This window comes from Ctenocephalides felis, unplaced genomic scaffold (assembly GCF_003426905.1).
Source record: "Ctenocephalides felis isolate EL2017-DRISC unplaced genomic scaffold, ASM342690v1 CF-g0.4_SCAFFOLD_01492, whole genome shotgun sequence".
NCBI lineage: Eukaryota > Metazoa > Arthropoda > Insecta > Siphonaptera > Pulicidae > Ctenocephalides > Ctenocephalides felis.
The window spans coordinates 14,929,677-14,946,403 of NW_020537646.1; the positions used below are offsets into that span (position 1 = coordinate 14,929,677).

The window sequence follows — 16,727 nt, forward strand, 5'->3', positions numbered from 1 at the left end:
CCAAAATCAATTATTTTGTTAAGACAAGCAGAAAATTCTTTGAATCATTTAAATCGAACGCTTAGTTCTCTCAAAAACTGCCATTTTTTACATATTTAGCTCCGTATCTTCGAAATGGCTGGGCCTGTCTTTGCCAAAAACTAATAAACACTTCTCCCAATTATTACTAATTGAATGTTTTTAGATCATTCAAATCGGATACTCCGTGTCTCAAAAAGTCGATTTCTATTTTCTGCACTCTTTGCTCCGTATCTCCGGAATGGCCAAAAACTAATCAGCTCTTCTCCCTATCAATAGGAATCGAATGTTTTTTAAACCATTCAAATCGGTTGACCGTGCGTCCGAAAACGTGACTGGAAATTTGTATCCATACATACATACATACACACACATCCATTTTTTTCGAAGTATGCGAAAACGTTCAGAAACCTTCAAAACATGAATTTTCAAAGTGAAATGAGAGAATTTCAAAACGTCGAGAAATGTAAAAATTTTCAATTTCGATTTTCGGCCCATTACAATAACTTACCCTACGGTAAGTTAATACTTATTAAGCATTACTGCATCAATAAAAAAAATCATCAGTATACAGAAAATTGTAATAATAAATTGCAAGAGATGGGACAATCGTTTGGGGTGCAATCTATAAAGCCACGTCGTTTAAGAAGTCAGCACAACAGCTCATGCTACCAATAAAGTTCTGAATACTGTTAAAAATATTTGTAAAAAAAATTTAAAGTATTTCGACGTTTATAAACAAGTTATAATTCATGTTTTTTACAACCATGAGATCAAAAAGTATTTATTTATTGTATTGCATTTTAATATCCATGTAATAATGATATCATATGAAGATAAAGTTTTCAAGCAAAGTCAGCTCCTATGTTATTAATTCTTGAAATCAGAGCTTAAACTTTTTTAATGCTGCAAAATATGTAACTTCAAAAGTCAATGAAATCATGCATGCACATATGCTTGCATTTACTACCGATGCCGACATCTCGCTGGCTTCAGCGAGAAAAAATAAAACATCATCAAATTGAAGACTGCGCGACTCAGCAAAACGATAACAAAAAAGCATATTATTTATTATTTTTCCTGAACGGACAGGTATAGCAAAAGAAATAAAAAAATGAATAATTTAGATTTCGGTGTGAACTCTGATGTAGGGATAAGCTAATATGAATTCCTCGACGATTGCTTCTCGTTCTGGTATTTCCTATTGGAAGGGTCATTGGATTCGAAACCAATCCGTGTGCAGTAATAGACGTGTCAGAAGGGTTCGAACGTAGTTACGAAGGTGTAAATTTAAAACAAGATTGAGGTGATTGTATAGAACGCGAGGCGTCATAAAGGCTGCGCCCTGAGGCGCTCGCGTCCGCGGAATTGGTTCCGATGGAATAAATTTCGAGAAAGAACCGTGACTTTGCCTTTGCTTTGCAATTATTTGAATCAATATCAATATTATTATCATGGTCAATGTGGGATATGTCTGGAATTTGATTTAACCCCGTATTCCCTTAACATTCACAATCATGACAGGAATAAGAGATATTAGAATTTTGGCGATATATGAAAATCTATATATAATTTTTGCACAAATAAAAATGGATCTCAAAGGTAATTTTTAATATATCTAAAAAAAATCGATAGTATAAAACAGATTTGGATTCTTGATTTTGCATATCAATCGATCAAATTATTCTGCCATAAATGTAAATTTTAGTTATTAGATCAAATAAATACGCATTCGTATATTCATGCAAGTACTACAATGCATACTTTTTCTATAATACACAAATAATCCTAAAAAATATGAGGTTTGGTGGGATTATACCAGGATTATTTTTAAAATTTGATTTTATGATGCTTTTAATATTTTTACAAAGAATAACTTTGAATAAAATTTGTTATATCAAATATCATTATTTTAATATTTTATTGGCATCACATGTTATCTGCATTGCTATTACATACTTTTTATTATTTTCTAGTTGAAGAAATAATTTTAAATAATTGATTCAATAATACTGGAATGAAATCAATGCACATTTCACTGTTTTGCATGACTATTTATATTATATTTTTTATATGGCTGGCTTCATCATAAATCGGTTTATTTAAAATATATTTATTCTGGCTATAAGTAATATTTAATAATTTGGGATAAGTTGATAACTATAATGATGAGTTTTATAAATTTTATGGATTATGATTTTAAACAAAGGGGTCGTTCAAGTATTACGTAAGCACTATAGGGGGACGGGGGGATTTTGTTGATTTGCTTATTTTGGGTTGACATGGGGGCAGGGGAGTCTGGATGATGATTACGTCATAGGTAGAATTTTTATTTTTTTACATTAATTGCAAAATGTTTACGTAAGCATGGGGGTAGGGGGTAAGAGCTTTGCTTACTTTTGCTGACAAGGGGGATGGGGGGGGGTAAATAATTGTAATAAATCTGCTTACGTAATACTTGAACGATCCCAAAGAAACATTATATATATATATATATATATATAATCATAGTTTACTAAAATACAAGTTTAATTATATATAATATATTCTAGTATGAGTATATTATAATATACTCATAAACATATCATAATATATGTGTTACCTATGATTTTAGTTAGTGCATCCACTTCAATCAATCCACAATATCTCTCTTTTCTCAGGAAAATCCTCGAATTTTTCTATTTATTGTTATCTTTTATAAAGACTCTTATGAATGGTGATAACAATGATAAATTCATCACAATTTATGAAAGCTACAAAAAGCATCTATAATTTCTACTATTTCAATTAAAGCACTAAATCACATCAGGCGCCTTTAAACAGGTACACAAAACCTCACCGTTATCTTCTTTGAAGCCTTTTTTAAAATATGATCAAGATATGAGAATAACCATTGTAGGAAGGTGATGTTTGCAAATGTATAATATCACTGTCAAGTTGTTCATATATACCTGTGCACCTGTGAATTTTCAGAGTTTTTTGTAACCGATGAATCGTTTTTAGTGATATTTACCACCCGTTGTGTTGGATTTCAGATAGGGGAATCATGGGACATATATTTCGGCAGTTTGGTAATATAATATGTACATAATTAATTATTCAATTGTATGTCAATGATAATGGATCTTCATGCAAATATTCAACTAATTGATCTAGCAATCTTGCACGGTTTATGAACGCTGTCAGTTTCTCTATTTATGTAATAATTTTCGAGTAGAAATTATGCGTAGAACTATGTTCACTGTTATTGCACAAATAGAATAACAGAAATAGGACAATAATTTAAAAGCAACAGATAATTTAGATGGCTCATTTTAGAACTAATTCAGATTCAGATTTTAGATTTCTGATTTTGGAACTAAATAAGTTTTTTTTTAATATTACATTTGTTTGTAAATTGTAAGATTCATAATTATTACAAAAAATATTTTCAATTATTTAATCTATTTCTTACTAATTGATAATGTTAATAGATGTCATTTCTAGTAATTGGCGCTGGTGCAATCTCATTTTATGACTTACTCGAGCAAATAATTAGTGTCAATGCGATGAGCAATTGGATAAAATTAAATCCTACATATGGTAATCGATTCCGAATATTAAATTAAGTTGACCATAAGAAAATTTTCTCGGATTATTGAACAATTCATTTTCCCGAAACTGTAGAAGCTGGCTGGCCATCCCGGCGCCCTCTACAATCGTCGCCTCTGGCATGATTTTTATAGCCCTTGCACTCGTCAGATATCGCAATAAATACGATATTTTCTCATGTTTCTTATAAACATGTTCAGGTTACTTAAAAGTCAAACGTGAGAAATGAGTTCTGGTTGCGTTGCAAACTAAGCAATTACATATATGTGTATAATGTTCATAATGCGTCTGCGTTCGCTTGCGTGAATTCATTTGAAATGTGATACTTGTGGTAATTTTTTGGCACATGTTTTGTATATTGTTCAGGTGCAGCAGATAAACAATTGATAATATGATAAGGTAGAATAAAACAACGTATAATTTCTATAGTATTATAAATTTCGCTTATAATGGCCATTTTTGCGAAAAATTATGTCCAATTATATTGACCGACATGATTTTACATGATGTGGCCAAGTCTACGAAAGCAATTGTTATGTCTTTTGTGCACAATAGCACCTGGGACTGTTTTTACAATAAAATTATGTAAAGAAGTCAATCAAAAATTACTGATTACTTACATTAAAAAAACACATTTGTATGTTTATGGGTAGGGTAGACCAATTATTAATGGTCCACCACGGATATCTCATAAACAAATAAAATTAGATTTTTTTTAACAATAATATTTGATAGTAGAGGGCAAAAAATGTAAAAATGTATAACCAGTCATCACCTTTATTCTTATGACTTTGCTATCAGAAGTTAAGCAGCACATGAGTGGGATAAAAAGGACCAGCTGAATCTTTACTTTGGCAAAGGTATAAGCAATAAAATAGTAAAGTTTAAAAAAAAGCAATTTTACAAGAGATTAATCAAATAAATTGTTATTCCGGCTCTTCTAATGAATATTTCTGACCAATAGCAGATCAATGTAATATACTGTGTTATCTTTGTAAGAAATGTACTCGCAGAATTAATATTTTGCATTGGTTCAATAATGTAGCGTAAAATCCCTTTAAAATTTAATAGAAAAAGTTTGTTTGCCTCCTGGTTGTCCCACTATACCCTGTATATGGGGTAAAAAGGGTCAGATACCAAATTAAAAAAAAAATATTTATATAATTAGGAATTATGTGAATTTTTTTCTGAACATAGTTCGATAGATGCTTGTTTGATGTGTGTTATGTGTTGCAAAGTTGTTCATTGGGTTTAGACAGTATAATTACTGAAATCAAATTGGACCTTTGTGCCCCGCCATAGCCTACGTCAATTTTATTTTATATTAAATTTTAATGTGTCATTTTTATTTTTAATTAAAACGTATGTAGAATTTTCTTTTAAATTACTGAAAAATGTAACTTATTTACATATTAAAAATAGTTTTTCTTCAGTATGCTTTGTATGACGACCGGGTTAGTATGACGAGATTTCGGCGTCCTTTCGATGTCATATTACGCGGATTCACTGTACATCTTAAACTTTAAAGTAACTAACTATGAAAAAATAGAGCAGAAAATTCGATATTTGTATATTTCATTTCTAATGTTTATTTATTCAATAGGTTAGTAGAAAAAAATGTTTTTATATCACAACAAGTATTATTTTTCATTCGAAGAACGAGCACAGTTTTTAATCCACCTTTATAATATTATTCAGTAATCTAGTTAAATATTTTTGTACTGGCGGAATAAAAATATTTTTATTGTTTGTACGTACAGATTTTATTTCAAAGCGTTCAGTTTGTATTTTTTGCGATGCTTAAATTTTATAAATCATATCCCAAATACCCGTCTCTATAGATTACACGAGAACGTATTTAATAAAATGTACTACCAAACACCGCGTGTTGTAAAACTACTTTGATAATCGCTTTTTCATTCGAATTTCATAAATAAAACGATGTTATCTATTTTCAGACCGAACCCAAATACCATACAGCATTTTGTAAATCCTATCATCTTGAAATTGTTTTTTGGTAAATCGGATCTTAAATTCACATCGATAATGTCCGTTTTCATATATCATGTCTTTACATATTCGATGATATTAAATTTATGAATTCCCTTTTGGCGAAGAAGTTTTGCGCACCTTCTTTCGGCGAAATCTCGCTGTACCTCGTTGATACTTCATGGGTGCGCGAATCGCGGAATGCGGAGTCGAGATGGAAGAGGATTTTGAGACGGCTTGAGGAATATTTAAAATGCCGAATGTGTACTGCCTTTTCGAATGGCTGAATATAAAACTTCCGTTCGAATACAGCGCATGCATTTTTAGCATTGATTAATTATTTAATGAAAACACACACACATATAACATAGACTCACCTGATATAATTGACTTAAGGGAGGGGGTATTCTACTGTAGAATTTTGAAAAAATCGAAAAAAAATTTCATATTTTCATATTTTCAAAGTTTAGTTATTCAAAAATATGTCATTAAAAGGATTTTTCAAAATTACTATTATTTCCTGAGTTATAGCCGTTTTAGTGACGTGGCCTCGGTTCGGGTCCGACTTGTCTCAAAACTTTGAACGCGATTTTTTCGGAACTACTTTTTTCGAGCTGACGGTAAGGATATCTCGAGTTCTAATGAACCGATTTACTTCAAATTTGGAGACGATCTTCTCTATACATCGCTTTATCGCGTGGACCTTGCCCAAAACTATAACTTTTCATTTAGTATTTTTAAAAAATTCGGAATTGTTAAAAAAAACATGAAAAATTTTTTTTTTCAAACTGCCGCCATTTAAACAAAAATTTTTTTTCAACTTATCCAAGGGTCATACGACAGCGGCTTCTATAATAATTAAGAATCCATCTATTTTTTACGTTTTAGATCACCAGGAGGGTTGGAATCATGCACGCCAGGACACCCTCTTTTTTTTTGAGCCCCCACTTTGATTGCTCATAACTTTGTGAATTTTAATTTTTTTTTTATTTATTTTTTTGTGTAATAATAAAATATCAATAAACAAATGACAAAAAAATCGATAGTAAAAATATTATTTGTTACCCTTATACAGCGCTTCAAAAACCGGGTGAAATTCATGCCTCTACAGTAGAATACCCAATTAACTTAACTGATTACATTTGAATTGAATTTACACATTTGGAGTTTCAAGGATTTGTTATTATAACCGCGCCTTTCATAAATTCAACAAATTTTTAATTCCAAATATCTACCATTAAATTTTGAATTGTTAAAGATGTTAGGAGTGGACAACAATTAATAAAAAATAAGTTTTTTTCTTAAGTTAAATTTAAACTCTTTCATATGTTTAGGAAAATCTTAATTGAAATTTATCGAAAGACATTCATTGTCTGAATGCGGGATGAACAATTATTCGATTACTCAAATGACTCTTTCGAAATAGGGGTTTGTAGCAGGAGGGTATAAATATAAAGCTGTACGTGTCTTTTAAAAGCAATAAAAAAAATAAAAATAAAATTGATCGAGAAAATATTTTGGTGGCCAACCCTTACTACTTAGGAGTATGAAAAATAGATGTCCGATTCTCAGTCATACTGAATGTGATTATAAAATTTTATGAAATTCTGTTTGTGAAATGTTATTTGTTTTTATTTATGAGAATCACTTAATTAACCAAAATCGACAGACATTTTATAATATTAAAAATAATATACATTTCATAATATACAATGATTTTTAAATGACAGTCCATAATTTTTTCATTGCATTTATTATTATGTTTGTTCTTTTTGTATATAATTTTAATATAAATCCCAAATATATTTGTTCATAGAATGCGATAAATTGTATTCTTTTGAAGTGACACAATTGAATATTACATTTATTGTACCGAATCATATGCAAAAGAAAAACAGAATTTTAATTTACTTTTGTTTTATCTAATGGAATATTGTTTATATAATGTTTTTGTTTGTGATTCAATAAATGATATATTTATGAAAGGGAATGCTATTGGCGATAAATCTAATACGTGACCGAATAGATGTTAGAACTGTGGGATTATGTTTCAACTGTGTTTCTAATCCCACTTTCAAGCATCATTATGAAAATACACCGGTCTTATTATTAAATCTTTGCACCTCTCATCATTACAATTCTCATTTATTGGGATTGATTAATGATGTCATATGGTGCGGCCTCCTTTATACAAAATTCCTGCATTCCATCTCGGAGAAGAAGCATTTGTTGTTCTCTGATATAATTCATTTGATTGGCCGGTTTTCTTGCCTGTTGATCAGGCAGACCAATCTGGTCATATCTAACATTGACTTGTCTCATTTCACTCCCTTGCTCCTTTGACGTTTAGATGAATTGGTAAATGTTTTGTTGAGATATTGAAACGCTTTTGTATAGAAGAGAGTTCGGGCGCCAGCCGGGACATTCCCGTAGCTCTAGGTCATCTTTTGTTAGCAAGTTGACCATTGTTATTAGCGCCCCACGCATTTTCATTGATTCTTGTTCTGCTGATGTGAACACTGCAGGAGTTCTATGCCCCTTTCTCGATTCCTAAGCTAGACGATATATGAAGTTTTATCTTGACAGTTTGAAAATGTGTTTCATAAAAATAGTCAGTTAATTAAACTACTTAATAGTTACTTTTCTTTTTACTTATATATATTTATTCAAATATTTAATCTTTCATTTATTAACTTTCCGTAGGGTAAGTTATTGTAATGGGCCGAAAATCGGAATTGAAAATTTTTACATTTCTCGACGTTTTGAAGGTTGTATGGATACAAATTTCCAGTCACGTTTTGGCACGGATCAACCGATTTGAATGGTTCAAAAAACATTCGATTCCTATTGATGGCTGATTGTTTTTGGCGAAGCTGCAGGTCCTGCCGTTTCGGAGATACGGAGCAAAGAGTGCAGAAAATAGAAATAGACTTTTTGAGAGAACGGAGTATCCGATTGAATGATTTAAAAAACATTCAATTAGTAATGATTGGGAGAAGAGGTGATTAGTTTTTGGCAAAAGCACGCCCAGCCATTTCGAAGATACGGAGCTAAATATGTAAAAAATGGCAGTTTTTGAGAGAACTAAGCGTCCGATTTAAATTTCGAAAAACTTCTGCTTTTCGAAAAACTTTCAAATAATTGCTTGCCTTAACAAAATTTTTTATTGAAATTTTTTTTTTTAATTTATAATAATCTATTTGAAAACATTCAATATTCCTCGAACATTTCGTTACGGGACGGGAAGTTCCAGCAATTTGCCTTAAGGCACGATGCCATACACCCCACTAGTTTATCAATAATATGATAATGAAAAATTATTATGCGAGAAATGCCAAGCCCGAGATAACGGGGTCTATCACCTTTTATGTATAATAATACGGCTCGTTTCTTCTACTAAATTTGACGTTATGCGAATATGTAAAAATTTGCATATTGAAAATGATTCATTCGGAAAGAAAAAAGACAGATAGAAAAAGATTGAAAAAAGCCAAAACGCGCACGCACGCAAGACGTTCAAACATAAAGGTATCTTCGCGGGTGTCAATTCATTATTAATCTCATCCAAAAGATGCTGCCAGGAACGAAGACACGCCAAAGAAGAACAGACGCGATGTAAAAAAAATATAAGTTGCCTTAAGAATGCTATTCGACGATGTTCTTGAAAGAAGGCCGCGCGCCGGCGCTCGTTTCCCGTCTCTCGTATTATGCTAAATACAGGATTACTGTGCGAGAATTGACAAGCACAAACCTGGACAAAAGTCGACCCACTTCTTGTAGGTACCTGTTTTTGTTTGAACTTGCACTAATATCAAGAATATTTTCGGGTCCATTGAATTTTCGGTAAGCTCTCTTCGATATTATGTATTTACGGGTAGTATGCTTTAATGGCTATTTTACGTTTTCATTCTTTGTTGAGCATTTTATACGGATTATTAAGCATTTAAAGTTTGACAACTTTGCAGGATTAGGGAAAAAAATCTTTGGCAGTATTAAGAGCAAATATTTTTGTGCCTGTTTGTCAACAGATTTTAATTAGAAATGCTAATACCAAATATAAATATCACCAACAACTATATTTTTTACGTCTCATTCCTGGTCTGGTCTTTTCAACTACAGTAGAATCCGATTAGTATGACGCCGGATATATTGACAACCGCTTAATATGACGTAATCGCACTAGGAATTTGGTTTCCATATAAAATTCCTTAATAAAACAGCTGTCTAGTCGGATATATTGACATTGCTTACATTGACATGTCGCTTATAATGACCCATTTTTGCAAAAAAATATGTCCAATTATAATGACCGACATGATTTTACATGATGTGGCCAAGTCTACGAAAGCAATTGCTATGTCTTTCATGCACACATATCTTTTAAACACCAGGGACTGTTTTTACAATAAAATTATGTAAAGAAATCAATTAAAAACACATTTATATGTTTATGGGTAGGGTAGACTCAAGTCTACGAAAGCAATTGCTATGTCTTTCATGCACACATATCTTTTAAACACCAGGGACTGTTTTTACAATAAAATTATGTAAAGAAATCAATTAAAAACACATTTATATGTTTATGGGTAGGGTAGACTGATTATTAATGACACACCACGGATATCTTATAAACAAATAAAATTAGATTTTTTTAACAATTATATTTGATAGTAGAGGGCTAAAAATGTATAAATTCATAACCAGCCATCACTTTTATTCTAATGACTTTGCTATCAGAAGATAAGCAGCACATGACTGTGATAAAAAGGACCATCTGAACCTTTACTTTTGGCAATAAAATAGCCTTTTTCTGTATAAATTTTCGAGTTTTATAAATGGTTCATTCTTTCTTAGTGATTTTTTTTGTTCATAAAAGTTAATAAATAACAAACTTGGTATTGTTACTATTACTAGAATCCCATGCTCAATATAATATAATGAGAAAAATGCTTGCATTATATTATATATTACTAAATTTCAATATTTTCACATTGTTTCTGCGAATAGAATTCGTGTCACGCTATGGATGTCATAATCATTACCATTTGCCCAGTCGGAATCTATATACCGGCGATGACTCGGAATTGCCAATTCCATTGATTATATTTTTATTACCGAGAGGTTGCTACACATATGAAACAATCAATACTTTTATTAACATTTATAATATTTTATAGTCTATTGTAGTGCCTCGCGTTCAATATTACTGATTAGCCTTTAAATGGTAATTTTGCGAATGAAAAATGTTTAGGGTTTAACAAAACTTAATAATTAAACTATTTTTTTATATCCGTTTAAACATATTTATTTACTTTCAAATAATTTATATTTTTTTATAAAAAAATTATTTAATTATTTTTTATGTATTTACTCGATTAGTTGTATCTTTAATTAATGTATGAGCACATCAGACAATCTAATTCAAACTTTATAAAAAATGGCATTAAACGACGAAGAATTTTTTCAAAACTTTTTCTGCAATAAATATCTGCATATGAATCCGGGACTACGAGTGATATAATGAAGCAATATAGATGCAAATATTCGGCAGTTAGTCTAAAGAAACTTTTTTTTAGAAAGATATATATATATATATATTATATATATATATATAATCGTACAAGATATGTATGTTATATTTTTAATATTCTATTAAATATTAAGGCGATAATTTCTCAGCAGCCAAAAACTTGAAAAGAAATAAATTAGAAACTTTCAATCAATATACTGTTTAGCTGTAATACCCATAATTTTGCAAATAGCAATCGATATCATACAAAAGATGCAATTAATATGTCAATCATATAAAAGCGCCATATAAGTAATAATTCTGATTGCGCTTTCAACGTCGAACGTCTTGTGAATGCAATCTCAGCAATAAAGTGAATAATATATATGTACATACGTATATAATTTATAAATAAAATATAAGCACTTAATTAAAAGTATTAAAGACGAGAAGAAAAAAACAAAATCATTCTGAAGAAACATTCGTTAATGGAAGCTATACTACACCATTATGAGACTGATAGGGATGAAAAAAGCTTTCATCGAAATAGACAATTATTTCTAAATTTAACGTTGTTATTAATAACAACGTTAAATTTAGAAATAATTGTCTCTTTCGATGAAAGCTTTTCATCCCTATCAGTCTCATAATGGTGTAGTATAGTATTGTTAATAACAACGTTAAATTTAGAAATAATTGTCTATTTTGATTAAAGCTTTTCATCCCTATCAGTCTCATAATGGTGTAGTATAGCTTCCACTAACGAATGTTTCCTCAGAATGACTTTGTTATAATGCATTACAGAATGACTCTTATTTCATATTTTGACAATTTGACAATTTACACATTTGGTTAATAATATAATCATGATAAATCTATTATACTTTGTTATCATATTGTGGCTCTGTTCTAATTTCTCCCACCAAAAAATTTTGGAAAAAAGTAAATACATAAAATATATTTATTTTTTAGCATAAATGAAAATTCTGTTATCTAATTATTTCACATTATTTTTACTATAATTCGGTATATAATTTTGTTCGTTATTTTCTATAGAAAGTCTTTGAAGAGAATGATCATGTTTAAATATTCTTGACGTTGAATTTGGCATTTTATCTGAAGAATAATTAATTAGTTTTGTCTTTTCACTTACGAATAATACTAAAAATTCTTAGAAAGGCTTTGAAGAGAATGATGATGTTTAAATATTCTTGACGTTGAATTTGGCATTTTATCTGAAGAATAAATAATTAGTCTTGTCTCAAATGGATTATTAATATATTTTTCAGTCTTTCCTCTGCAAATATCTTAAGCTTAAATATTCAATGTGTTAATAATCTCAGGTATCGATATAAAAATCGATATTTTATTAGTATCTATCTCCCTAGCAGCGCATTCGGGCCAGGTACGTCGATTTGGTTTCTCGCTCTAAAACACGCTTGGCTCAGGAATGCGCTGGTTCATTGATGTTTTTCCGACCCGAGCAGCACGCGGGTGGCCATTGCACCACACAGGACACAGGACATGCTCAACCTTTTACAATTTCTTTATACAATAGAATTTACTTTTTTTCACAGTAACGTCTTTAGAAAGATACTTAGAATATAATATAATATTTACAAAAACTTTGTGTGATTTCTTAATTTTCACTAACCACTTCTAGTTATACAGGCGACGAAACTTGTTTCAGGTTGACTTTCAAATGCGTCGTGGTAAAATTATCACATTTGAGTAATTGATAATGTGTGAAAAATGTAAAATTCTACATTTAAAACTTAACATGCACCTAGAAGTAATGAAATTTCGAATTCTGATTGTAGTTTTAGTTCGTTATTAATACTGGATTTTCATAATTATTGCAACTCTACATCTCTACATTGTGCAGTAAACAATAATTGCAACTAACATGTTGGTAATAATAATGTAATATTTCTTTATTTTTTATGCATACCTTGAATAACATGTAGCAACAAGTATTAACTGGATTGCAATTACATACATAATCAAAGAATAATTTAATATTAAGAATTGTGCATTTTTTGTATCGTAAAGTGCATGTGTTTTATAAACATATGATACATAAAAATTAATTTTATTCATTTAAATTGCATTTGAATATTTTATTATAAACCTCACGTATTATTTTATATCTCGTCATTCATTCTCCGATATAGTGTCAAATTTCTACTATGCGTATCCAGTAATTTGATACTGTTACAATATTTTGATATCTCATTAAAATATGGACTCATATTTAGCTTTTTTATATTATATCTGGAAATGAAATTATTTGTTATATTATGCTAGCAAACAGTATAAGGATAAATTCGTATAATAAAATAAAATATGCATTTAGACAATACTGTGTATTTTTAGCAACTTTCAAAATAGCAAGAAGATTTTATTATAAATTATATAATATCTTGTATCATGTGGTAAATAGCAAGACTTTGTTTCCATTCCAAATCATCTCCCAAATCACGAAAAGATCCATTAAAATAAAATGATTATAGTATATTTAGTTTGTATTATATATTTTATTATACCATATTTAATAATAAAGATAATTATTTTTGAATAAGGATTTGTAAAAGAGTTTTTTTTTCATTTTTTCATTATCAATGACTTGTTCTGTTATTTTAGGTGCGCAAAGTTTGCGGTCATTCAATTGTGCTCGAAGAAGGAACGACTTCTCACACGTCCACTGGCAGTGAAATTACCACTGTGTCACCACCGCAGATATACACGAAGCTGATGCCTTTGTCCTCACCTGCTCCTCCACCACCACCACCAGACGCAGAACTTCTGCAAAGTCTCGCGGCTGCCCACGAATCAAGAGCACTCTATGCAATATCAAGTTCCTTGTTCATAAATGCAGCATGTGGAAAATCTACATTTTTATTTATTTTGTGTTTTTAATTATACATGCACATTTTGAATTACTTAATTAATGGATTCTAATTTAACTACAGAGATGAAGCTTATGCAGAAACTAGCGATGGGTCAAAACATCACTGTTGGAATGGTCAAGGAATTTCCGAATACACACATACTGTCGTTGATGCCAGCGCAACTGCACAAAGGTATAATCCTGAATTTGGCATTCGACAAGTGCAAGATGATCCTCAGGTAAATACAATAGTTATTAAAAATTAGCTTAATTTTTAACTGATTTAAAATTAAATATTTTGTGTTTTATTATTTAAGCCAAAACTATACAATACAATTTGTGATATATCAACTTTATGATTTCAAAGTTCACACTTTATTCAATAGAATCTTTTTCTTATAGTATTCAAAAATTGCGCGGCTGGCCGACAGGTTGCGCAGGGTTACATCCGACGCGATGTCCGGTTTACGAGAGGAAGGCGCTTTTGGTGCAGGTTCCCTGGCAGGAAATCCTGGAGATTTAGCCATGGCTGACATGGCACCTGATGGTTCAGGTTCCGGAAGGGGTGATTCCGAATACGATGAAGTGTTTGAAGAGGGTTCCGGCTCCGGTGACGGAATCGATGGAGGTAAGAATTGTTTTGAAAATTTTCAGGTTCCTTCTGCTTGCATACAAAACCACTTAACACAATTAATTTTAAAATAGTTTTTATAGAAGGAGAATAATAATTCTGTTTATATAATTGTGGATTTTTCCAAAGAAATAAAGGAGCTTTAACCTTATTTCTTCAATTTTATTTGACAAATTACTTATTTTTACACAATTTTTTTAAAAATATTAATACTAGTAATATTTACATATATTTTTGTTTGCATTGAGTTATTAAAGTAAGTATTTAAAACTATTACAAGTGTTTTTTTTGGTGTTGCATGTATGTGCGCAGAAGGAACAATAATTATTGCTATGATGGAAATAAATTCATGAAATTATTTGTTTGAAACTATTTTGTAATTATTTTTTCTTAATATTTTCAGAAGAAGGTGTGAAAATTAATGAAGTGACTCCAGATCATACGAATGAAATACAAAGAACTGCAGGTGCATCACACACACTACCTACACTGTGTGTCACGTTAATTTCGTGGATTGTAGTCTTCAATGTCCATCACTTTCGATAATTTGAGACTAACAAATTGATGGAAATTTAAATCGTCGAACGAATGTTAATTATAGCAGGTTTTTTGTAGAACGGTACCTTTCCATTGAAAGCTATATTTAATAGTTATATATGAGGGTTCTGTAGAACATGGTCAGTGTAACATTTTCTGAAAGTGTTTGTGATAAAAATATCACAGAATGAGGGTTCTGTAGAACATGGTCAGTGTAACATTTTCTGAAAGTGTTTGTGATAAAAATATCACAGAATGAAAAAAATTATAGAGATTAATATATTTCTATTTATGCCATATTGATTAATTCAGCTAATCTATAAACAACTTTTCGACTGTTGTCAGTTTATATTATATTTTACCTTTGCTATATACATAATTGTTTTTAATTAATAATTGGCTGGATATCTGAAAATTTTTATCATATATCTTTTACCATCGGAAAAACCATTATATATATATATATATATATAATATGCATATATATTATAGAATAGAGGGAGAGAGAGGAGAGAGCAAATTTTTACCTTAAAGAGTAATTTTTACTAACCCTTTTAAATCGAATGTGCCATTCTAAATTATAAGTAAAAAGCAATAATTTTTTAAGAAAATATTAACTTATTACATTTCTACTTAAATGGTATTTCAGTTTACCTGATTTTACAAAGAATTTTGAAATCATTGCAAATGAAATTTTATTATACTTTAATACAATCAAATGTTAATTTTAATATGAAACATAACTAGAACTATATCTGTATGTAATATTCATGTGGTTCGTGTAAATGAGTGCTCCTGATGTTGACATTTGATATATAATTTATGAAGAATTATTGTATATATATTCTAGATATAAGAAATAACATTTTAAAATGCAATTTCAAATTAAGAAACTTCCAATATTGGTACTATTTGATAATATCTCCAATGGCATGTAACTTTTTAATTAGTTCTAGAAATCATTTGTATATTTCTCGCATTTTACAGCATGATAGCTGTTAATTTCTAATTCATAAATCAGCAATACAATAATTTTTGCGAATTATCTGTGATTTGTGATAACCATGAATTATGAAATGGTTATGGTTTATAACAAAAATATTTGATACGTGTGAAGTTATTTTTCTCTGATCTAATAGAATTTGTGGTAAATTATAGAATGCATGAGTATGAAATATGCAGTATTCGATATAGTTGTTCTTTGGTTATAAAAGTATTGTACATAGTCTATCAAATTCTTAGTGTAAATAAAATATAGTCGAGTACTGCCAATTGTTACTATGGAAGTAGTATTATCATGATAATTACTTCAAATATTAGCATTATATTGAAAAAAAATTACCATAATTCCTTTATGTGACACATCTAGTAAATAAAACATAATATTTGGATTAATTTTGAACATAAATTATGATTTATTGATATCGCTATTAATAAAATTATATTTAAGTTTATATATTTATAATCAGACTTTGCTAAATTTGGAGGATTATAGAGTGAATGATTTTGGATTACAGAGAATAACATGTAATATATTAATATTGTAAGATGATAGTTGAATT

General features: G+C 29.9%; 1 protein-coding gene across 1 annotated transcript in view; it reads left to right on the forward strand.

Moving 5' to 3' along the window:
- The window catches only part of LOC113370918 (division abnormally delayed protein-like), a 65,465-nt gene extending 50,170 nt beyond the window's left edge, over positions 1 to 15,295 (forward strand). Inside the window, exons 5-8 of the mRNA XM_026611590.1 lie at positions 13,751 to 13,971; positions 14,080 to 14,236; positions 14,400 to 14,625; positions 15,032 to 15,295. Of these exons, the coding sequence (XP_026467375.1) occupies positions 13,751 to 13,971; positions 14,080 to 14,236; positions 14,400 to 14,625; positions 15,032 to 15,174 (747 nt within the window). The 3' untranslated portion in view covers positions 15,175 to 15,295. The remainder of the gene's footprint in view (positions 1 to 13,750; positions 13,972 to 14,079; positions 14,237 to 14,399; positions 14,626 to 15,031) is intronic.
- The last annotated feature ends 1,432 nt before the right edge of the window (positions 15,296 to 16,727 follow it).